The following is a 24,511-nucleotide window of genomic DNA, read 5'->3' on the forward strand; positions in this document are numbered from 1 at the left end:
GGCAATTATAACAGGGGGCAATTGTAACACACTCAATTTCTCCAATCAGAAACAAGCTAGAGTGATAAAACTTAATCTGCACATGCTTAATAGGATTCTCTCTCTGCCTGTGGAAAAGGAGCAGGATCATTTCACCTTAGCAGAAGTTTTAAACATATATATATATATATATATATATATATATATATATATATATATATATACTAATATATTTTGAGGTATGAAAGTAACTTTTTGGATGTGCAGTATTTCTTTCTTCTGGTGTCTAAAGTTTAGATGACTGCAAATCTAAACTTGCATACATTTTATCTCTAGGTTAGTGATTAACAATTAACACTAACAAACTATGCTTATATAGTTGTGGCTAGCAGGCATACAAGATTTTATCATGGCTGCAACTTCGGGGGTAATTGTAATACTGTGTTACAATTACCCCCAAGCCACATGGCCCAATGTAAGCAGCTTGTCTGTCTGTTTTGAAAATAAACATATTTCACTAAGTATAAATGTAAAACCATATTAAAAAAGGGTGTATTAAAAGAAATGGATTTGTTCTAGTATAAACAAATAACCAATTAACATAGGCCAACATTCTTTGTATAAAATAGTGTGTTTTACATGTGTTTAAAAGAAAGTGTGCATATTATATAGGCCTAAGTCTGCAAAAGTAAAGTTCCTTTCATTGTCAGTTTGTCTGTTTAGTGGACTTAAAGTAGTTGATGGTATAAGACCCAGCAAAACCAAAGAGAATGACTAGTTCACATGTAAAAAGAAATTTTATGAAGTTAGAACAGAGAGAGCAGAGGATGCCTGACATCTAAAATAATTTGAACCATTTAAAAACTCTTATGTAACATTATTAGCTGTAAAGTAATTACTTTGAGGTAGCCTAGGCTTTTACTTGAGATGCAGTGGGTTAATATGACTTATTTTTCAGTGTTACAATTGCCCCCACACACGTCTGACTTCTTGCATTTAATTAAATATTTTAGTATTGTTTTTATAAGTGAAAATATATCAATGGTATCATTAATTAGTGCACATATATATGTTTCTTGTATCAAAAAATGACTAGTGTATCTCAAGTAGTTTGTGAGTTATTCAGGAAAATGTAAAATATGTTACAATTGCCCCCGGTCTCGCCTACCTTGGGGATCTGCTTTTAAGACATTGCTCCATAGCACTACTAGTAGTTAAAAACGTAATTGAGTACCTTTAAGTGAAGTGAGCAAAATGCTTTACAAAAAACACTTTTGAACCAAGTTTAAGATGCAAGTTGCATATATTTGTGTTATTGTAATGGTTGTCAATATACTTCAGCTTTCAAGTCTTTTAATTAAATAGGCTCAAATCAATTAGGCCACTTCATTAAAAAGGCAGGCATTATAGTACAATTTGTTGTAAGTTTTTAATCAACTATAATGTTACTATGTCAGAAAGAAAGAGTTGTGAAATAAATTGGTAACCAGCAAAAAAAATGCATTATATAAAGGTTCAATTGCCTTACTTCCAAGCAAAAGAAGTTCAATGAACATGTAGAGTATGAGGCAGCGCTCACAGCTTTCCGAGGAGCACCTAAAGGCAGCACTGGGAGGCGTTTCCATTGTAGCCATCGCTGCGTCGCTTGCTACTCAGCCTGATTTCCTCTCCTCTCATTGCTCACCGCATCTCCTCTACAGCACCTGCCAAAGCAGCGACGCAGCGATGGAGAGCTGCTGCAAATTCTTATAAGCTCGAGGAAGACCACAATTGAGAGAGAGAGAAAGAGAAGGACACACTAAGGAAACTACGGATAAAGAGAGACACGAAGAAAGGGGGAAAACGGAGTGTGACAAGCGGAAACACAGAAACATATGGTTTGCCTGAAGAGCGGCTGTTTCTGAGGACTGCTGAACCGGGCTAAAACTTATACAGCCACCGTGATCAACTAAAAGTCATATTTGATTCGTCCATTTACATTGTTTAGACACTTCCTCTTTGCCTTATTTGTGCGTGCTCTCACCTGTGTGCGGCAGTGGCTTATAGGTACACCTCTGTTTGGTTAGTTTGTGCGGGGTGGATTGCGGCTGTTGCACCTCCCTGAATGCGCACACACACGCACTGATCATCACAAGACGCGGTGCAGCCTACAAAAGCTTCTTGCAAGGAGGAAATTGAATTAGACAAGTTATTCCTACAGAAGAGCAGGACAAGAGCGGCTAGCCTTCGGCTTCCCTACATTTATCCAGCTCACCGTGTCTCCGGGCCCACTAGGAGTCTCTTAGACAACCCCCTCTTCCCTTCTCTCACCTCCCATTTCCCTCCCGGCAACAAGCCATGTCTGCACAGACTGTGACCATCCCGGACGACCAGGCGTTCGCCAGCTTCAAGTCAGAGTGTCTGTGCGAGGAGGGCTGGAGTATGAGCTACAGCAAGGGGGGCATCACGGTGTGGACCCAGGCTCTGCAGGAGGGGAACTCTGTCCACAAAATTAAGGTGAGACTGTTTTACCTGTATGTATGAAACCGAGCATAGTGCAAGTAATATGTTAAAATACAACAAAGTATAGATTGGAGGACTAGAGACATAACAGACCTGCACAGGAATAATAGAAAGCAGTAGTCATTGTAACAATAAGGGAATGCGAGGAAAACACTGCTGTTTAATCCAGTTGGCAGGGGTCTCCCCCCCCCCCCCCCATATGGTTCAAACTGCTGACTTGCTTAACCCATTGATTTTTGCTGCATGCTAGTTGCAGAGGCTTCCCTAACCCACCAATAGCTTGTAGACACTGTATGTTGTCCCCTTTTGTAAGCACATAATCAAATGGGTTTTGAAAATAGTCCCAGTATGAGGGGATACAGTGCAAACGTAAAGCCTGCAGCTTTTTTACATCACTGTTTAATGAACACATCCTGTGTTAGATTCACTCTATTTATAAATGTGTATTGTGGTGGGGTTGTGAATTCATGCCTAATGCACACCATGAAAATTCCCCACCACATTAAAGAGAAGTGAGAGGAGGAGTCAGCCTTAGGAGTCTGGTTTAAATCTCAGGAGACATCCATTATCTTTTGCCAGAGAAACTATTTTCATGTCTCTGTCAAGAGCATATTAGGTATAGTGTTGAGTGTAACATGTCAGTTTCTTTTTGTTGAAGTTGTTTTTGTACACAGTTTGTCGTTCATTGAACACACAGGGAAGTGAACAAAAGCACGCACAGAAACAATAGACATTAAGACTGACAAGGGCTGGAAAGACAGAAAATCAATTGATGAGTTCAGTTTAATTTTCTCATTATGTGGTGACACTTTCTGAAATTTGGGGATGTGCTGCTTTTTCTCTGATTCATATTATTCTAAATTCATTATCTTTGAGTTAAATGACAAAATATGCATGTTAAAGACATCATTTTGGTCTCTGATAGGCCTAACTTGTGTTGGTCATTTGTCATATATTATATTTAATAATGATTACCCAGCCCTAGGTCACAGGGTGCAGTAGGTGGGGAAAACATTTAGAAGTTCCTCATCATTGTTTAGGTAAGGTAATAATGGGACCTGCACATGAAAGTACTTTTTGTGTAAACTTTGTTATCTAGTCAAATAGCAGTCGTGGCAGTTTGTCTCAACTGTGAATGTTTGTCTTGGGAGTCGGTGTGGAGGCGTCATCAGGACAGCATTGTCCCTTTAAGCCGTGGAAAAACTGCTGCGTACCAGCTAACACATTATATTTGACCTCAGTCATTAATAATGCTTTGTTAGTGTTCTGGGGACAGAGACCCAGAGGGGGGGGGGGGGACAAATTCAGGCTTTGCCTTAACAGCACGTTTGTGGCAAAAACATCTGTTATGTCTTGAATATGAATAGATGATTAGTAGTTTGGATTTAAATACATGTGAAGATACAAAGTCAAAGTTTCCTTTATAGTCAAGAACACCATTAGGATAGTCAGTTATTTGAAGAAAAGGAAATGCTGATGAAGTTGTCTGTTAAGATATAAAATGTATAAATACCTACTTTAAACTTAGATCATACATAATCACTTGAATAAATGGTGAAATGTTTTCATCCAAACAATGTGATTTGTTCTACATCTAACCACAGTTTGGACCAAACCTAGCAGCAATTTGGGTGACCCCTGAAAATGAATCAAGAAAGTGGAAATAATAAAACATGCCCAAAAGATATTATTATATCACAGTTAGATTTGCAGGTCACTTTGCCAGTACACACTACATTCTCCACTTAGCCTCAGGTGTTTGCTGGCAGCCTGACTGACGGGCTTAACTGGCTCAAAACCTCTTGCAGTGTTGTCACTTTAACTTTAAGACCGGTTTGGCTGACTCAGCTGACAGTTTTGGGAAGCTTGCGTCCACGTCTCCAACCTTTACAGTAGTAACCACTGTGACCCGCCATAAAAATCCGCTTACTCTCGCTTACTCTGGGATACGCTTTCCTCAGAGATAAAAAAAAATTACACACTTTCTCTTCTGCATAAATGTGTGTTCCTGCTCGTGTATCCGGGTTTGAGAAGCGTCAGTGAGCCACCAGGTGTTTACTTTGTTAAATAAAGTGGTGAGTGTGTGTGTGTGCATAGGTGTGTGTCTGTGTGCGTAGGGGTGGGCAGGGGGCCACAACAGCAGAGGGATTTTTCCCCTTTATCTGTCTTTGTACTTGTGAGGCAGGATTGTGTAAATCGGCCTCATTTGCTTATTTGATTTCTTCAGTTTATGTGCTGAAGGAGAGGTGTATCTTGTCATCAGCAGCCGTGTGTGTGTTTGTGTGTGTGTGTATGTGTGTGTGTGCGCACGTAGAGGATAAGGTTCTGCTTATTCATGCTTTTGCATACAGGACAGGTGTGTTTCCTCACAACAGCTCTGCAAACAGAGCAGAAAGTGCACATAGACACAGACACACACACATTTGGAGTTTGGGTGGGGTTTATATCTTTAACTGGCACTTTATCTTTATGTAAATATGACAGGAGCTTGATTTTGCATGGTTCATCATTCAGCGATGCCACCGATACAGCCCTTACATTTATAGACCAAATAAAAGCATGCATCTTTGCTGATGTATGTCGAGTGATTAATGCGAGCGTTGAGACTTAACGCTCTCTTCCTCTCTCCCTCTTTACTATGGCATCAGTGACATTAAAGAAAAAATGATGCATCTAAATCGGATGTGAGAGAGAACAGACTGGCAATCATCATTATCATTAGTAGTCTAATTATCAGCAGCCTTATCATTGTCGTAATCATTGCCACTGTTACATTCGTCAATAATGACTTTTGTATCATGGTGTAATCGTAGCTGTAATCACTCACATTGACCATCACCACAATCATCTTGATATCATTTGTCAGGACTCCACACACAATGCACAAAGTGTGTTAGTGTGTAGGTGGTTTTGTTTATTTTAATAGCTTGACAAACTGTCAGATGCCTGCTCGCGCGCACACACACACACACACACACACACACACACACACACACACACACACACACACACAAATATATATGTATACAAAGTGAAGACTCGTGGGTTTGTCTTCTCCCCTGCTGATAACCAGGCAGGGAAAGCCGTCTCTGAATCACACACGCACCCCTCTGTTTATCCCTCCCCGCCCCCAGATTGTCTTCTGCAGTCATGTATGAGCACCCAGAGTAGTAAATGATTGGAGTTGACAGGTTGGAGGGACAGAGGTTGGGAAGGAAGAGAGTGGCAGGGAGAGAACAGGAGTGGGTGAGACGGGGAATAAGGGAGAGAGAGAGAGAGAGAGAGAGAGAGAGAGAGAGAAGTGGGTGGAGTGGGTTGGATGTGCAGGGGTCAGAGGTCATTGGGCATTTTGAGTGGGCAGTGGGCACAGTGTGGACTCGGACCAGGCATAGAGAACAGACTCAACAAAGCCACACATGCCTACTGTTTGTGTACCTACTTGTCCGCCTTTTTGTCTCCTCCATCTCCGTTTTATCTTTCTGAACTCTCTTTCACCCGCCTCTCTCTATCTCAGTCTCATTGTTTCATCTGTTGACTTCACCCAATTAGAGTGTAATAGAATTACGCATACGTGAACGTAGCTTGCCGTACATCTTCATTCTGTACTGGATGTCTTTTGCTCCCTACAGTTCTTTTCTTTTGCCTTTCATTTGATTTCCTTCCTCCTCCTCCTCCTGTTTCAGTTTGCCTGTGAATACAAAACATCCATTATTCTCCCTGGTCTTGTCTGACCTACAAGTCCTCTACCAATGTATGCACGCACGCACGCACACGTACACACACACACACACACACACACACACACACACACACACACACACACACACACACAGATATCAAATACGGGACCTTACTGATACTGGTGTACTGTCATTATTTGCTTATGGTTGTCTTCTAGAAAGTGTCTTCGTCATTACTCCGTCAGCAGGAATCGTGTTCAGTTCTGAACCTCATAAATAATGTCTGCGTAATAACAGAATGTTTGTAAAGGCTTTAACTATAGTCTTTAATAGATTGGCATTGCATTAGTTTAGGCAGAGCAGTATCAGAAGACTCTACGATCACTAATCACATTTAAACATCCAATGAGACAGACTGATTTCTCTCCTGGCCTCCTCGTGTTCTGGTTTCTTACTCGCAGTGCTGGAAACTTGACTTCTTTAAATGGAGTTATTCAACAATGTAATGTAATCTGTACTGGACAATGTTGTATTGAGAGGTATGTTTTGTTGTTTGCATTTCAATACATGAGGGGGCAGAATTGGAAACACCTACTAGACCCCTAATTCAGATCACACCACCACTAACTATGACCTCATTGATAAAACATATCATTGAATTAACCCCTCTCTGACAGTGTCAACAGAAACCGAACATTATAGTCATCATAATATAAAAGTAGACTTAATGGCAGAAATAGTTGCATTAGATTGTACAAGTATACCTAATAAAATGGCCACTGAGTGTATACTGTTAGATAATTGAATATATATAAATGCATGTAAGTTGATCACATTTAGCTTCAGCTGTCAGATGTATAAAGATGCATAAAATGGACAGGACAGTAGAACATTTTCACATTTCTCAGTATCGTTATCCATTCTCAAAATCATGTGTCAGTCGACTCTAAAACATAAGCTTGAATGAGTTGTTATGACGTCCCTGATTAAGATAATGATAGACACTGATCTCCTGCGCCACATTCGGACATTCACGTGTTCTTATTCTGTTCTATATTATTTTGTTGTCAGGGTTCAGTGTGTATTTACCCACTCTCGGCACCCTTTCTACATTGCCTTGTTCTCAGTGAGGGTTCTGTGTTTGAGGGATGTCATTACAATTCCCTTTGTTTCACAGTGTGGTCGGTTGTGAAGCCCTTTGAGATTGAGGCTACGAGCTGTATACATAAAATTGATTTAAACAGCAGTGGCTCAGCAACAAGTTAGCAACAAAATTTTGTGAACAAGTGGTTTGGAAGCCAAAATGAGACATTGAAAGGTATAAAGATATTCCACTAAGGAGGAAATTACAGATGGGAAATAATGGCAGACAAAAGGGAAGATACGTGGGAATGTAAAAGTGAGGATGGAGATCTCACAAAAAGTCACCATTTTAGAAAACCTCTTTGAAGATTCTCAGTCATCCAGGTCATAGTTATCCAAAGAAGGTTAAAGTCAAGGGCAACTTCCCTTTTGTCTGCCATTATTTCACATCTGTAATTTCCTCTTTAGTGGAACCAGAGACGTTTACTTCCGACTCCAAAGAAATAAAGAAAATTATCTTCTTGATCCTATTGTACAACATGGGAATTTGATAGCGACATTCTTAAAATGTATGGTGAATCAGTGAAACTTGTGTGTGTGTGTGTTAATAGATATGTTCTATTGACTCTAAGGACGGCAATGTCAGTCTACCATTAATTAGTAAATGTTAGCATGCTGCCACGATAAACTAAGATGGTAAACATTATACCTGCTAAACCGCAGCATGTTAACATACTGATGTTAGCACTGCTCTACCTAAATACAGCCTCACAGAGCTGCCAGCTTGGCTGTAGGTCCTTAGTCATTTATTTTACTTAGACAGAATTATTAGTCATTATTAGTAAAATATATACATATCTAAAGGTAAATGCATATTTTGTGCTGTCACACCAAAGGTTGTGAGCGCATACCAGTCCTACTGTATATCACTAGCTACCTCCCATTTAAACAGCTGTACAGCCACATGTAAAGATGAGGGAAAGATGATTGCACAGACTGAGCTTTAAAACCCTCTGGACTGATTTGTAATGGGAGTTAAAATCATCTGGGACAGACGAAACACTCTCGGCCCATTTCTTTCTCATTTACTCTTCTTCTCTTGCTCTGTGTTCTCAGTCCCGCTTGGACTCTCACTTGTTTTTAGCGTTTCTTCGCGTCTTCATTGCTCTGTCCATATCTCTGTTTTTTGTCTTTACATGACCCTTCTCTTTCTCCTTGTTGTTGTTATTATTAAGACTAATTCCCACTGGCATTTGTAACTGTAGTAACAGCTTTACTCTAGGGCTTTAGACCTTTCTTTAACACAGGGTGTATGTACAGGGCCATATACTCCAAGCCTGACACAGGCAGGAATCCCCATGATTTCATGAAGAAGCTGTGACGCACCTGTACCGAACTGGTTCCAAATCGTACAGCTGTATAAACAATCACTATAATTTGGCATACATTACTTTTTCGGTAGTGTTTTATTAAATCTGGTTTGCAGCATGGAACGGATCTCTAGACTATACAAATATCTAGCAGCTACTGCTTCACTCTTACAGGCCATTTGACACACTGTGTATGGGCGTCTGTCCTGTACCGATTGTGTTTTTCCATTTGAGAGCTCAGGTCTAGTAATGACTCATCTGTGGTCAGTGGTCTGCGTCTTCTCTCCTAATTCCCTCTGTCTTTCGCACACTGTCTGTCTGTTTCTCTGCTCTCTGACACAACACTCTCTTTATCATCTGATGTCTAATCATATACACATCCGTTGGCACATCTGTCTGTGTGTGTTACCTTCAAAATGAGTTTATGCAGGATCCCTCAATACTTACATTTACACAGTCCTCTTAATTTACTTGTTCTGTTTGCATATCAGATTAAGTATAGATGTTGAGTTTTGTGCTCTTCTTTGATGTGTTCACCAGGGTTTGTTTTTCATTTCACACCCACCCTTTGTAGGCATGAACAGTGACAAACTCTGTGGCACTCCTTAACAATGGCACAATACTTTAGCTTCATTAAAACCTAATGCATTTTCCTCCTTCATAGCTTGTATTGGATAGAGCTCTGAAATGTTTTGCATGTTATAGGCAGTACCTATACATATGGGAAATATTAGCTCAGTAAATCTGGTTTAGTCTATGATTCATTGCCTAAATGTGAACGATCTTGTCCCTTCTTCTGTCTGTCTCTCTTTCTCAGTGCCGGATGCTGTGTAAGGACGTGTCAGCTGAGACCATGTACGACGTTCTCCATGACATTGAATACAGAAGGAAATGGGACACAAACGTCAGTGAGACCTTCGATATCGGGAAACTTACGGTCAATGCGGATGTTGGTTACTACTCATGTATGTCACACACTTCCATGTTAACATGTGCTGCTTTTCAAAAAGCGTTTGTTTGATTGATCTGCAATGTTTTGTTCTGATTTGTTTGTAACAGGGAAGTGTCCGAAACCTCTTCGGAACCGCGATGTCGTCACACTTCGCTCCTGGCTGCCCATAGGGAAAGATTACATCATCATGAACTACTCTGTCAAACATGCCGTGAGTACACACAACCCCACATGAGGCTTACACATGCACAGCTGGGGCCCTGCTCATTCACCCCTCTTATAACTTGGTGCGTATGTGTTCAAAGGTGCATTGTGAAACAAATGGCCTGTTTAGAAATGCACACTGGGTGAGCCGACATGAATGTGGATTTAGTTCAGCAAGCTTAAGAGCATTGTGCTGTATGAAAAGAAATCCTTAAATATTTGTAGAAATAAAAATGCTTGTGTGAGTCAGTCAGTCAGTCATGTCAAAGTCTGCTCATCTTATACTGTACCATTGCATCCATGAACAAAACTGTTTGGCACCTTTCCACAGACAGAGCACTCCTATACCTCCTCCCCTTGATGCTTTTACCTGGGAGAATAATTGACTGATTCAGTTCAAGTGTAGGATAGGTAATTTGAATCAGTTAAATACATTGCGTTTTCAGTTTGGCTTCTGGTTGTGCATTTTAAGAACCTGAGTCATCTGAATGCCCAAGGCCAGTAAAACAAACTTTGAGACCATGTGAGTGACTTTGGCTCTATTTCCTGTCCAACTAGAAGAAGAGGACACGAATCGCTATCACTATCACTATCACTTGTAAAAGCTTGTACTCATCACCTCTCTCTATTGCTTTAAACTATTCTCTGTATTAATGGATGGTCTGGTTTATAAAATATGAAAAAAATAGTGAAACACTGACTAACAGTCTAAAACCAAAGCATATTCACTTTACTATCACACAAAGACTCACGACTGAGAAGCTGGAACCAGACAATGTTTGGCATTTTTGCTAAAATTACTTCTCCTCTATATTTGTGTTTCTTCTCTGTCTTTCTTGCATTTGTCTGCCCTCCCCACTCTCTTTTTCTCCATGTCTTTTTCCCTCTCGGTTTCTAATTCTCAGTTTCACTCACTCATATAATGTTTACAAAAGGATAAGACCGCTCATGTGACTGTTATTAGCTGTTAACTTCCGCCTCCCCTTCCGCATTCCTGCATCAATAAGTGATTACGAACATAATAGACTGTGTGTATGTGTGTGTGTGAGACTCAGACTGTGTTAGCCAAGGTCGCTCTTAATAATCAGTAGAATTTGAGAGCTTTTCTTGTGGAGTACAGCTTAGGAAGATCCTTAGTAGAGTGCTGAGTTCAAGCGTCCACCACCAGGAGTCAGTCCACTTATACTGTGTTCAACACTACATTTCATCTGCATCCTTTAACATGATTAAGAACAACTTCTTTCATACATTTGGAATGTTTTTAGCCAGTAGTCTTTGAGATCCAGCTGACACCGCCCTTCAGTAACTGTGGTTTGCTCTACTGCAAAACTTGGCGTTGGTTAATTTGTACTTGCAAGAAAGATGTATATATTTATACTCTAATTACTATGTTATTTGATCTATGGAGTACTTTTATAGCCACAATGGCAGCATGGTAGCAGTGTCGGCCTGTCAGTTGGTCCACAACTTTGGTGGATTGGATGAATGAAATTTTGTACAGACATCCATGATCCCCAGAGGATGAAAATTCCTGACTTTGATGATACCTTGACTTTTCCTCTAGCTCCACCATGAGGCTGACATTTTTTGTGTTTTAGTGAAACATCTCAACAACCACAGGATGCAATGCCATGAAATTTGGTTCAGATATCCAGGGCGCCCAGAGGATGAATCCTAATTACTTTGGTGATCCACAGATTTTTTTTATTTAGCGTCAACATCGGGTCAAAATTTTTATGTATCCAGTACTTTGGTTCATGACTATGAACCATGACTAATACCTGCAAAACGAATGACATTCCCGTCAGCCCCCGCTGTACTTTGTGTTTAGTGCTTACTTGCTAATGTTAGCATGTTGACATGCTAAATTAAAATGGTGAACGTAAAATAGCTCGTTTGGTCTGACCAATGGCCAAAAAACACAAAGTTAAGAAAATGCGCCTGCCCATACGCTGCCCAAAGTACTTGTGGGAGCCTTACTCCTTAGTAACCCTAAAGGAATTTTATTAAAATATAGTTGTTTTTGTACAAGAACATATCAGATTACGACTCAGCAAAATCAAAACAATACAAATAACACACCAGAATGCCCACTGTCTAGTGTCCAATAATTTGCCTAACAGAGTCCATTAACATGGCCAACGTTGCTGTGGGTCCCACACATGTCATAAGATAAGGAGTTTCATGGTATGGTGGATGTGTCAGAACTGTAGAGACATACCTCATTGGTGACTAATGCTTAAGATTTCCTGTAGTCTCTTCTACAGTTGAGCCAAGAACATTATAATGTTGTCCCTAATGTCCCAGAAACCTGCGCATGAAAGCTTTTATTGTACTGCAAAAAAAATGTAACTTGTTAGTAAAATATGAGACACACAATAAAGCACTTATCTGAAGTTCTCCTTTGATAAAAGGTTCTTTAGCTGACTACTGCTCCGTGTGCTTCTTAAGTTCTCTGCAGTGTGTCTGTCCCAGTTAGCGCAGGCTAACCAGCGCTGTACTTTATCATCATGAATAATAATCCTTAGATATATAGTCAAAGGAGCTAGCAGTGGAATAGTGAGCTTGAGCTGGCCTTTACTGCTGCGTTATTCACAGGGTAGTGTGTGGACTGAATTTGCATCAGAAAGATGACTGTGGAGCAGAAAATGAGATTGGCTGGCTGCAGACAGATACAACACAGAAAAACACTCCGGTGCTTATACTGCACAACTTATGTCGACCATTTGATGGGTGGTCACAAGGAGCTCAAGACCCAGTGTTTTTAGCGTTTATTTCTGAGTGGGTGCATGTGTGTATTTGTAGCAATCACTGGTGGGTAATTACTTTGGTTAAAGTGTATACAATGTATTTTATATTAATTAAAACTGGAGCAACCAAAAATAGATTTTGGTTGAAGGCTGGTGGCACATGCACTGAATAATAATGATGATGTTAGTTCTAATAAGAATCTGTGTGTGTGTGTGTGCGCGTGCATGCGTGCGTGTGTGTTGTCTCTACAGAAATACCCTCCTAAAAAGGACATTGTGCGAGCTGTGTCCATTCAGACTGGCTACATGGTCCAGTGCCAGGGACCCAACCAATGTATCCTCACTTACATGGCCCAGGTAGATCCACGAGGTAACTACTAGACGCATGCACACACACACACACACACACACACACACATACACACACACAGGTGCACAACGCATGCTCAAAGTTGTAATGAATGATTCATTGCCCTGCCTTTATGTCAAAATGAGTCGCCATAGTAACCATATGAAGGACAGAGCCTATTTCCCTCTGCCACCTCTCTCTTGCGCCATCCCTCTTCCCTTCTCTTTTTTTCTGTTCATTAATCTTTCCCTCATGTTCTCCCTCTAATTCTCTCCTTTACTGTCAGTCTTTGCATGCAAGTGCTCAATGTGTAAATCCCTTTTAATCACTGATTTGGTGTGTGTGTGTGTGTGTGTGTGTGTGTGTCATCTGCTTGTAGTGAGTTACAAAGCTTAACTTTGATCATAACATGTGCTAAAGCAAACTTGAAATACCTTTTTTATATATATATATATATATATATCTTCCTCATCCTCCTCTTCTACACACATTCTCTCTCACTTTCATTCTCTGTCATCCTCTCACATTTCTCCATTTTCTTCTGTGCTCACTCTTGTCTCTCTCTTTGCAGGTTCATTACCAAAGTGGGTTGTCAACAGGTCTTCCCAATTCCTTGCACCTCGCGTAAGTCATTTGCAGATTAACTCTGATTCTGTGAGTGTGTAGTGTGTATATTGACGTGTTAATCCACAGGCGCTGTGCACTGAGGTTAAGCACATCAAAGTGCATGTTGAATTGAGGAAAATGTAGACCGTATATGTGTATATAACGTATAATCTCTCCTACACATTCCATAAACACACTGTTTACTTTTTGTCTGAGGGTGTGTGCATATTGGTTGAAATAGGGCAAAGATTCTCTAGAGATCATCCCGGGATGGAGGAATCCCTTGATGATGGTCAGAAAATAGCAGCTCAGTGAGCAGCTCAGTGAGACGCACCAATCCCCCTGAACATAATTGTGCCGATGACTTCAACACATTAAATACAAGAATACATTTCTGTCTGGGTTTTATAATTTAAAAAAAAAATTCAGTCTGCCTTATCTGAGCATTAGACAAGTGAATTTTATTGGCAATGCATTCAAGTACATCTTTTCCTTTCTGTTTGCTGAAGTTTTTGATGATCAATACATCTATAAAAAATAAACAAGTATGTTCTCTTTCTTGCATTTCTGTTTTGTTCTTTTTAGGCAATGAAGAAGATCAACAAAGCCTGTTTGAAGTATCCGGACTGGAAGCAGAGACACAATCCCGGCTTCAAGCCCTGGCTCTACCCCGAACAGACTACGTTACCCAGCATCCCACTCTCTGAGCTCAGCATCCAGCATGCTGAGAGCCTAGAGAATATTGATGAGAGCTCCGTGGCTGAGACCCAGGAGAGAGAAGACAGCGACTAACACACACATGCACATGCACATGCACATACACATGCACACAAACAGTAATGCAGGGTTAAATGCATCCCTGATACACATCCATAATTATACGTATGTATATGTGATTCTCTATGTAAATATGTGTGTGTGTGTGTGTGTGTGTGTGTGTGCACACATACTTGCATTACATACTATACATGTATGTAAGCACTCATGCATCCAGACAAACTCATACTTGACCAACTTGATGTCATATTTTCATACATAATGTATGAACACATGCATATACAGACATGCAACATAGATGCACTCACAGATACACACCCACCCACTTACAAGGAGCACGAAATGACTTATTTTAATACGTCTGTAAACGAATATTAATTGTAATCAGAAAAGCTCCTGTAAGTGTGATTTTTCATGCTTGTTAAAGAGATTCTAATTGGGACCTATGCAGATTTTTACAGCAAAACAAACCTTCAGTAAGATTTACTGACTAAATGTTCACAAACAAACCTGCACATCCTGCTGTCATTCAAAATTTGAGCAGTAGATTTCAGAATGATGCTATCCTCCTTTATCTGCGGGTTATGTCTACAGCCCAGCTAGTGCAGCCCCAAATGCTCATGTATACAGCAAAGGACATACCTGTGTACACATGTGGACACATGCCATTCATTTATGACATTTATGCACTCATACATGTATACACACTCAGTTTGTGTCTTTCTGCCCATGTTGTGTCTCTGTCACTCATTATGTGCCTCTATCACATTTTGTAAGCACATGATAAAAATATGCAGGTGTACAGAAGGCAGCTGGAACCTCCAACCCAACCTGCGACCCTCTCATTCACCCACCCACACACACACACACATACACACACATACACACACAGACACACATACAGATTTTACACTGACATGTACTGTCTGCTTCTCTATTTGAGAGCTGTGTGAATGTATGTAGAGTTTAAAAAATTAAATACAGATTCCTACAAAGGTTTTCAAATTTCACCCGTGAGCTGAGTCCTTTTTTCTCCTGTGCATGCTTGTGCTGATGTTAAAATGAGTATTAAAAAAATCATTGACCTGATTAGGTAGTTGATCTGCTCTCTTTCACACATTGTTTCAGTCTCTCTCACTCACTCACTCACTCACTCACTCACACACACACACACACACACACACACACACACACACACACACACGCGCACAAAAAAACATTGATTTTAAAACTGCACTGCTCTGATCAGAACAGCGAAACACCATGACATGCAACCTATTGATAAAGACTTTATCACTCACTGGAAAGGGTGCATGTGTGTGTGTTTCATTGATTGCATGCACCCCATGTAGCATATGTGCGATGGCCTAGATCGGAATTAGGAATCCCCCAATCTGTTGGCATGGCAACTCTGAGATCGACTCAGCACCAAAGGGAAACGCAGGGAGAGCTTGCATGTGACAGAGGAAGTGACTTATTGTAGGGTGTAGACTATATATACTGTAAATGCACCACGTGTTCAACGGCTACAATTTCTGTCCCTGTCGTGGGTTAATTGGTTGACCTGACATTTGTCTTGCCTAACACCCTCACACACCGTAACATAGCTTAAGTGTGGCAAAAGACTGCATTAAATCTATTGGATATACATAAGGTGAACTTAATTTAAGCTCCGTGAAGCTATCTCTGTGTGAGTGTAAGAGGCGCATCATGGCATGGCATTGTACATTTATTTTTTTTCATTTTTTTTTGCATGTCATCCTCTCTGACTGTTCCCTTTTTTACAACATCTGCCTCTGCATATGATGCACCACCTAATGAAATATGAATGATGAAGGAAAGAGTATGCGAGAGATGCAATAATGCATGAGGTGTATGCAGCTCTGGTGTTCTGTCCTTTATTTATTTTTATTTCTCTCCTACAGCTGCAGTGACGTGTTTATCCCTCTACCCTTGTGTATGACCATCCATCCATCCTCAGTGTCTTAATGAGGCCTCTCGCTCAGCCTTCATCATTATGTGTGTGTGCGCGTGCATGACTGAGGGAACTGCGTGTTCCAGTGGCATCCCTGTATTGTCTTCCACCCGCCTCCACAACAGCAGGAGGACACATATAAGCAGCATGACGGCCGGCATCCCCCCGTGTGTGTGCTCCTGCATATGTGTCACCCTGCCACCCACACAGCAACCCAGCCCGCCGGTGCTGATAGCCTGGTGATGACTCATCACCACCTCCTCCTCTCGCTCACCCCTTCTTGTATTCTACCCCTACTCTTTTTCTGCCCCTTTATCGTCTGCTGCTCATCCTTTTCTCAGTTTCTCCTCTTCTCTGACCTGTTTCTTTTCATCTTCCTCGTCCCATCCTGTCATCCTCTCATCCATCCTTTCATCCACTTCTCATCCAGACCTCTTCTCCTTCGTCCTCCTCTCTTCTTCAGTTCTTTCCTCTCCTCCCATTCCCCTCTTCTCCATCTCTTCCTCTACCTCTCTTTTCTTAACCCAAACCATTTGTTCTCCTCCATTTATTCCCAAGTTGTCTCCTCTCCAGGCTTGTTCATTTATTGCTCCTTTTGCTTTCTTTTTTCTGCTCTTTTCTCTTCCTTCGTCTTCAACTTTTACTCTCGGTCTGTCCCTGCAACGCCTCACCTTTTACCACCCGTTTCCTCCATCTGTCACCTTTCATCTCCTATCCTTCTTCCATCTCCTTTCACCAAGCTTATCTTTCCGGCACAGTCCACTGATCTTTCCCCAGGGTCAGAAATAAAATGAGTAACACACTGCCAAGTCACTGACATGTTACAGACTCAGTATATTGTTCATCCAGGCTCCTCAAGGCTAAAATATTACCCTTTTACTCATTAAGTCTTTGGGGCAACAGGGCCCCTGACTGTGAGATGAGGGAACACAACACATTTAATCACGTGTGACACACAAAGGCCAAAATAATATGCATATTCCCCTTCAGCTCTCTAAAAAACACGATAAACAGTTGAGGTTTAACAGAGCGTAGTGACAAATGTAGCCTTTTTTAATTCATGTAAAATCGCAAGTGGGTTCATGAATGCTTTATGTTTCCTGGTACATCATGATGTCCGGTGTGACTGTGAAGTTATCGGTTCCAATTTGGTCTAGCTCATGATTTTTATTGCATGCCATCCCTCCCTCTCTGTCAGTTGCTTTCATCCTGCTGACTCTCTTAAGTGTAGCTGAAATTCAATCAAAAGAAATCCTCTTTAATAATTTAAGTTCTGTTTAGATGCAACATCCTCTTTCTACTGCAAATGCTGTTTTCCCTTTAGTACTTTGTGCATTTGGAAATTCTCTCTGAGGCTCGATAGCTTGATGGTGGTTGCCCTCTTCTGGTTCCTATGGGAGCATACAACTAACAAATCAGCAGCCTGTCTGATTCAGTACCGATCTGAATGCCACATCACTGCCACTTTCATAAAAATAAGGGTTACTAAAATATTTCTATTCATGGTCACAGACTGTATGACTGTTTCCAAGATTATAACTGTTTGTACTGTAAGTAATTAAATAACTGCTCCTCATTTGACTTTTATACTACAGTAACTGTTTTGTTTGTTTCTTTTGATTTTGTGATTAAAAGTATGTAAATCAGTGACTGGCGAAAAACAAAAAACCCTTCACCCTGCAATTTACTTAATTTTGTATTTTTATATTAATACTTTTGCTCCCCAGATGAAATTATGTGTAAATAGTGGATGTTTTGTCATGTAGTTTGTGTCTCAGTGAGTTAATGATGCAATTTTCAATTTCTGTGTCATTATCTTCTATCATAGTGTTTAAATATTTTGTAATCTATGGATTTATAATCAGAATCAGAATCTGCTTTATTGCCAGGTATGTGTACACTTACAAGGAATTCGACTCAGGATTGTACATTGCTCACGATGTGCTTACTCGTACAAAAATACCATAATATAATAATAAAATAAAATCAGACACAGTATAGACAACACTAACATACACACTATGAACAAAACCATATAGACATATTGACAAATAGTGCCGTCAATCTGCAATAGGTATATATTCTTTACAAATAACAGCCTTGTGTGAGGTGAACTTGTTAGTGAGAAATAGTGGGATAATACCCAGTTAAAGGGCATTTGCATGAGAACAGACAGGGCTGTCCAGTGTTTTCCAGTGGTCACATGAGAGCCGTGCGGAAGTTTGAGCAATTTTGCTGCGTCAAGCTAATGTCAACTAGCCAGCGAAGCACCGGAAATACGGGTACTACCCTTAAAATTAAAACGCTACATAATTGAATGTCAGTGAATGTATTTATTTAGAAATGGATATCCGGAAATAGTATTCTTATACTTACTCTATCTTTACACTGCCTGCCTGTCTGAACTGTTGCTGCTACTGCTTTTTATCCGTGTGAAAAATGTTATCCGCTATTTGGCGTCGCAGTTGTGGCCACTAATCTCACCTCAGAAACAAAAAGTCCGCATCTTTTAGTGAGTTGGCACACTTAAAAGATTTGAAAAGGTAAGTGATTTAAAACTTTTCATTCTCCCAAGAGAAACTTTAACGTTACCAGAGCAGCTGATAAAAAAGAGACTAACTTAACCTCACAAAACCCCGCAAACACTGGAGTGGTTCAAACTGAAAATTGTGCTGTCTAGTGTACATTCACGCGCTGACAGACAGCTTGACCTGCCGCGGTGAAGACAACATTGGCGAAGCTGGAGAAAATCACCAGTGAAACGTTTCAAAACAGAAACAGGTTTGTGAATAGACCGCTAGTCGAGTCCAGCTCTGTTTTTAGCAGCTTAGGCTACTAATTAATAAAAAAGAGGAAATAATTCTGGAGATTCAATTGGTCAATGTGAACTTTGGGTTTGGTTGTTCTTCCCAGCTGCCACAGGCTGCTTTGTTATTTTTCTGGTGAAAGCGGGGGGGAAGATGGACTTCCAACGAACCTGTTTATCAATTGAATTAACGAATTCAGTATTTTTAACATAGGTGCATGGATGAATTGACTATGAAACCGTTCAACTAAACTTACAGATGGATAGATAGAGTAATTGGTCAGGAGAGCCTATCGTATGCATATTTTTAGAGATAGACTTGTGACAGGTGGATCAGCATTTTTAGACCTAATGCACGGGTTTTTACACTTTCTATGGTTCTATGCAATACCACTACAGCTACAGTAGATTACACAAACCCACTTAGTTGCTGAAGGTTGTTTTCTTCTGCTTTTTAAAAAAATACATATGTTATGCACTCTGGAGCAGGACTCCTGCTTGGGGGATTTCTTAGTTTATACATAGAGCTGATAAGGTGGGTGTGTTAATAGTGAAACCTATGCTATCAGATAAGTTAAGTGGAAAGTGATCTTTCTTTTCAGTGCTAATGCTTACTCTGTGCAAGCTAAAGTCATGGACGCAGACGTTTTGCATGTGGTTGAAAACCCTTAAAATAGAGTATAGTTTGCACGACTGATGTGCCCAGTAGACCCTTGAAATCAAACAATACATGAATTTGCGGATAGTTCTCTCAGAAGCAGAGCTCTTGAACCATGAAAATGACGTCTGTTGTGGTTAAACAGATGTCTGCTGCACAAGTCCAACAGTTACAAAAAAAATCTGAAAATCAGTGGTTTGTTCACTACTCTATTACAGGATTTAAGCAGGTCATATGACTTGCCAGGACCATATAAATGCATTTAAAGCAAGGATCAAGCAACTTGTGTGCCTAAAAAATGACCCACATAATGTTATTTTTGGGGGTCTGGCAGACGTCAAACAGAATCATGGCCCTCCTGACGTTCTTTTGTCTAGTAGTGGAAACTGGTACTGAGTACGCCTGTGACTGCCTGTTTTTGGCTTTCAAGTGTGTACTGTACCACATAATGTAGTGTCACAGGATGTTGTTTGTCAATCCACAGAGATAAGTGTCTCTCTACCCCTTAACCTGTGATTTTAGTGTCTACTAGTACAAGAGGTGCGCAATGCTAAATTGAGCCAAATCATAGTTGTTATTGATGGATTGTACTTCTACCAAAGATTTAAGCTCATGTAAGCTTCATTGACATGAAGTAGCAGCTGAACACTTAGTCAGTCTGTCCTTGTCTCTGTCTCTCTTTAATCCCTCCTGTGTCTACCAGTTTTCTGTCTGTTTTTCTCTCCGTTTCCCTCTCAGCATGCCTTATGCTTACCTGCTCTTGAGTCACTTCATAATGAGGTGAGAGGAGGAATATTTCCCTGCTTCAGAGCAGTCTGACTGTTAAATTACACAGGCAAAATGAAGAGCCCTGTTGTGTTAGAGGCTGTGACTAAAATGAGGTTAAGCTGAGGTTAAAAAGTCAGCTTCAAGACTGCAATAAATCCTATCCTTGTCAAGGATGTAATTTCCAGTTTTTGCTTAAACTGTGTCATTGAACTTTATGGCCATTTTGGAGGATGTAGTTTGTGGTGCTGTAAATTCTTATCGCGGGCAATTTATATCATTGAATATTCGAAGCACCTCTCAGTTTATCAGGAATTTGTGGTACAATGTGGTGTTATTATGAGAGCAGTTAGGCACTGTTTTCAAAACTTAATGATATGTAATAAGTAATTTACATTAACATCAAATCTAGGCTGCTATACTGTCAGAATGTCAAAGATTTAGATCAAGCCATAAGCAAGAATGGACTTCATGAAAAGTCTAAAATGCGAGCAATGAGCTGGGGAACTGAAGAGAGAGGAAAGATCACATGGATAGTCCAAACCTATTCTGTTGTAATTTTGTAAGCACAGTTTGTTTTTGCAGTAATATCAGCTGATGTTCACACAAGGAGGAAAACATTGTGAACCTCAGAACTTCATACCCACTAAAGTCAAAACGTCTGTTTTATTTTTTTGTCACACGCTGCGACTTTTGTCCAATTAATGAACTTGTAGGTTAAATGTTGTCAGTAGTTTGGTGAGTCGCCATGGGAAACGTCTTCCTGTGAAATGTTGTACCCTGAAGAGTTAGAGGCAAGCGTGGGTACGCACACACACATACACAGGCTTATTCACTAGAGGACATTGTTCAGATGCATTTCTTTACTGGCAGCACTGAGTCACTATTCAGTTCTAATTGAAAGTGTGCTGAAAGCAGCAGTGTCTTTGGTGGTGGGTATATGAGTCATGTCCCATTTGTGTGTTTTTCAGTAATCCTTATAAGGACAACACCTTGATAGAAGTCTGAGGGTCTGAGGAAATTTCCCTATAGTGGCTACCCAACTACGTGTCCCACGGAAAAATATAGCGAAAAGTTCTTGTGATGCCAGTTTCCGAAATGTGGCATACTCTCATCAGGTGGCCTGAAACTCCAAATTAATGCAACTTTTATTTTATTTTTTTGCTTTTTAACTTTTATTGAGACTTCACGCAGCCAATCCCAGCTGACATTGGAAGGAAGGCGGGGTACACCCTGGACAGATCGCCAGTCCACCACAGGGCCACCACTCACACAGACAAAGGGAGAACATGCAAGCATTCTTGCTGCGCCACTGTGCCGCCCTAGTTTAGCTCTAGTAAATAAGTAATTGTTTGCAAATAGAGTAACTACAACAACTTAGGACAAATGACCCAAACATTTAGCTCACTCTATATTTTGAAAATTTAATTGTAATGATAATCTGCTGGCCAACATAGTCTCAGTAGAATGTGAATTAAATGCAATTTAAGGCTCTGAAGTAGTATTGCCTGCACTGCCTTAATGCTTTTATCAGTTAGCCTACGTATCAATAGACAGATGTCACTGCAGCAGGGTTGAACCATTGTTAGAGTTTTATACATGGTGAAAGTTAAAAGCATATCACACTGCAGAGCTGACATTGTGTTTTTGTGTATCTGTCAAAGCAGCTGTGGCACAACTTTAGAAGTGTTGCTTGAGAAGTTTTCAAATTTGTGCTGATGTTTGCATTGCACAATGCATTCTGATAATTGAAAGGTGCGATGCATAAGCTATGGCCAGAATTATTTGCTTAAAATAATTGTAAGAGAGTGTCGAGTGCTTATTTAGAAAACAGGTTTTGGACCCAAGCGCAGACACTTCAAAAGGCAGGATGAATTTTACCAATTTATTAAAGTTAAAAAAAACATAAAGGGTACAAACTTAAGAATAGTGCAAAGTCCAAGAAAATCCAAACAAAAGTAATTATTCCAAAAAGGTAAGGGCAAAGTCCACAGACAAAAGATAAGCAATAATCCAAATTGAAAGGCAGAGAACAAACATACAGCCAAGGGTTGCAGGTAGATAGACCGACACAGACCGATACTAACGCATACATATGCACACACTCACACACAAGCAGGCAGGGTCGTTAATTAATCTGTACTGGATTCCCTGTTGTCTAACTGGCCTCCGTTGGTCTCGGAGGCTGTGTTCGGACCCGGCTCACTGGGAGGCTGCTGAGCCCTGTTCTGTTGCCCATCTCCAGTTGTGGTGCTCATTTCGGACTCAGTCAGCTGATAGGACTACTCAGTTAGCCTTGCAGCTAACTGAGCTAACCAGCTGACAACATTTAGCAGCAGTATAACCTGATATGTGATATGCGGCCCCCTATTTCTTTGGAGGATGAATTCGACTGCTGGAGAGTAGTTTAAAATTAACCTCTGTTCTATACCTGTAGTATTGTAATAATGGTACAGACAACTGAGTGGAAGCTGTGTGTAACAAAGTGCAGAGAGTGAGCCGTTTTTTCCAGCACACACAGCAACATACAGGTACGCCACCATTGGCAAAATGAACTAGTTCCTTAATTTAAATGTCTATACTCTTGCTCCATTGATAGTTCTACCTGTGGTTTTGACAAGGGAAAAGATGTATTGGGCTCTAGCTTTAAATATCTTATTTCTCCTGTATACGTTTTTCTAGTGAAACTGATATTTTGTAATGAATCAATTTAATATGCATTCTCTGTAAGACCGTCACAGAACAAGGAGGACTTTCTCTGTCCTTGTTCTACAATGGTGTTTTTGTCCCTGAGACTGGAAGTTTTGAATTCTCCACATTCCTAATCTGTTGGAATTTGTTCTACATCATGATGTCAGACAATAAAAAAAGCCTCGTGAGAAATGGGTTAAAGGAAATTGGAACTTGCTTTTGGAGTACTTCCAGAGACTACAGAGTAGAGGGATGGGAGAGAAGAGTGATGTTTAAGACAGCTGAACAGTTTGTCATGTAGACAAACTAAGGATATATTACACATCAGTGGGGACAAAATATAGTATGGATGCTAAGGCATCCGCAGAAAAGCTTGTAATGTAGACAAGCAACTTAGGTTACATATCATCTCATCATCATTCAGCACCCTTTGAAAATTAAAACAGCGTTTAGCATTAATTAGACTAAATTATCCAGAATATCAGCATCAAGTACTAGACTGAATTCCATGTAATGAAGAGCCAGATGGGAAGAGTACATTTGATTATATGTCTCAGTACACATGGTCAGTGTATTCTGTAATACACTTGGTGGGTATGACTTAAGGAAGTATTGCAAGTATTATTGCATCTCACTGTTGTCTGTCCAATTCACCTAAAGTCCAGTTTTCTTCAATGTAAATGCAGGCGCACTGCTGTCACTGTTATTTCCTTTTCAAAAATTCAGATGAGCTTTATTGGCATGAATGTATAGCAACAATATTGCCAAAGCTACATATAAAGTACATCTCAAGGACAATTCATCTCATACATTTCAGTAGATAAGGAAATAAAACAGCAAAAGTTGTGTTTGTGTGTGTTAATACAAAATAACATAATTACTATATGATATATTCCACAGTGTATTAAAAATAAATATTATAAAGGTGAACTGTTCTGTTTTTAGTGCATTAGTGCCACATGCAGGTTACTTCTGTGCATCAATAAATGGTAAATGTGCAGATGATTACAGACATGTCAACCTTGGTTTGGAATGAATGGAGTTGACCTTTGATGGTTCTGCTGAGTTTGTAATTCAATCAGATTAAGTGGTGCTAATTAGCAGAGTTTCAGGAGCGGGACCACACATTAAGCAAGTCATCGCCAGCATTTCCATAAATACCCACACATCCTAAGTCCTCCCCTTCGCCCTTGTATCCTGCATCCCTCCCTCCCACCCCTTTGCTCGTTGAACATGGTTGTGTTATGGTAAGCAGTGCAAAGACACATTTTGTTCTTTTTCTTCATCCAGCGCGGGAGCTGCAAGCTGCAGCTGACATCTTATTTGTCTGCTGTTTTTAAAGTTAGGAAATTATAATTGATCTA

The 24,511-nt window shown here is 40.3% G+C and overlaps 2 protein-coding genes across 5 annotated transcripts in view; both read left to right on the forward strand.

Annotated features, from left to right (window-relative positions):
• Positions 1-1,633: 1,633 nt before the first annotated feature.
• On the forward strand, positions 1,634-15,262 carry stard10 (StAR-related lipid transfer (START) domain containing 10). Its single transcript, XM_038693917.1, has 6 exons — positions 1,634-2,475; positions 9,432-9,579; positions 9,674-9,777; positions 12,773-12,890; positions 13,441-13,493; positions 14,061-15,262. Exons 1-6 carry the CDS (start codon positions 2,317-2,319, stop codon positions 14,265-14,267), a joined length of 789 nt encoding a protein of 262 aa, XP_038549845.1. The 5' UTR covers positions 1,634-2,316; the 3' UTR covers positions 14,268-15,262.
• A 3,352-nt stretch (positions 15,263-18,614) lies between these two features.
• The window catches only part of LOC119882436 (arf-GAP with Rho-GAP domain, ANK repeat and PH domain-containing protein 1-like), a 56,049-nt gene continuing 50,152 nt past the window's right edge, over positions 18,615-24,511 (forward strand). For 3 of the 4 annotated variants that reach the window (XM_038692476.1, XM_038692477.1, XM_038692474.1), the window contains exon 1: positions 18,615-18,770. The gene's annotated coding sequence lies outside the window, so the exon portion shown is untranslated. Of the gene's footprint in view, positions 18,771-18,986; positions 19,009-24,511 lie in introns of those variants that run through there. The other variant, XM_038692475.1, reaches the window with a different exon arrangement.

This window comes from Micropterus salmoides, unplaced genomic scaffold (assembly GCF_014851395.1).
Source record: "Micropterus salmoides isolate LMB-PRFRI ecotype aquatic unplaced genomic scaffold, ASM1485139v1 Ms_hic_scaffold_3, whole genome shotgun sequence".
NCBI lineage: Eukaryota > Metazoa > Chordata > Actinopteri > Centrarchiformes > Centrarchidae > Micropterus > Micropterus salmoides.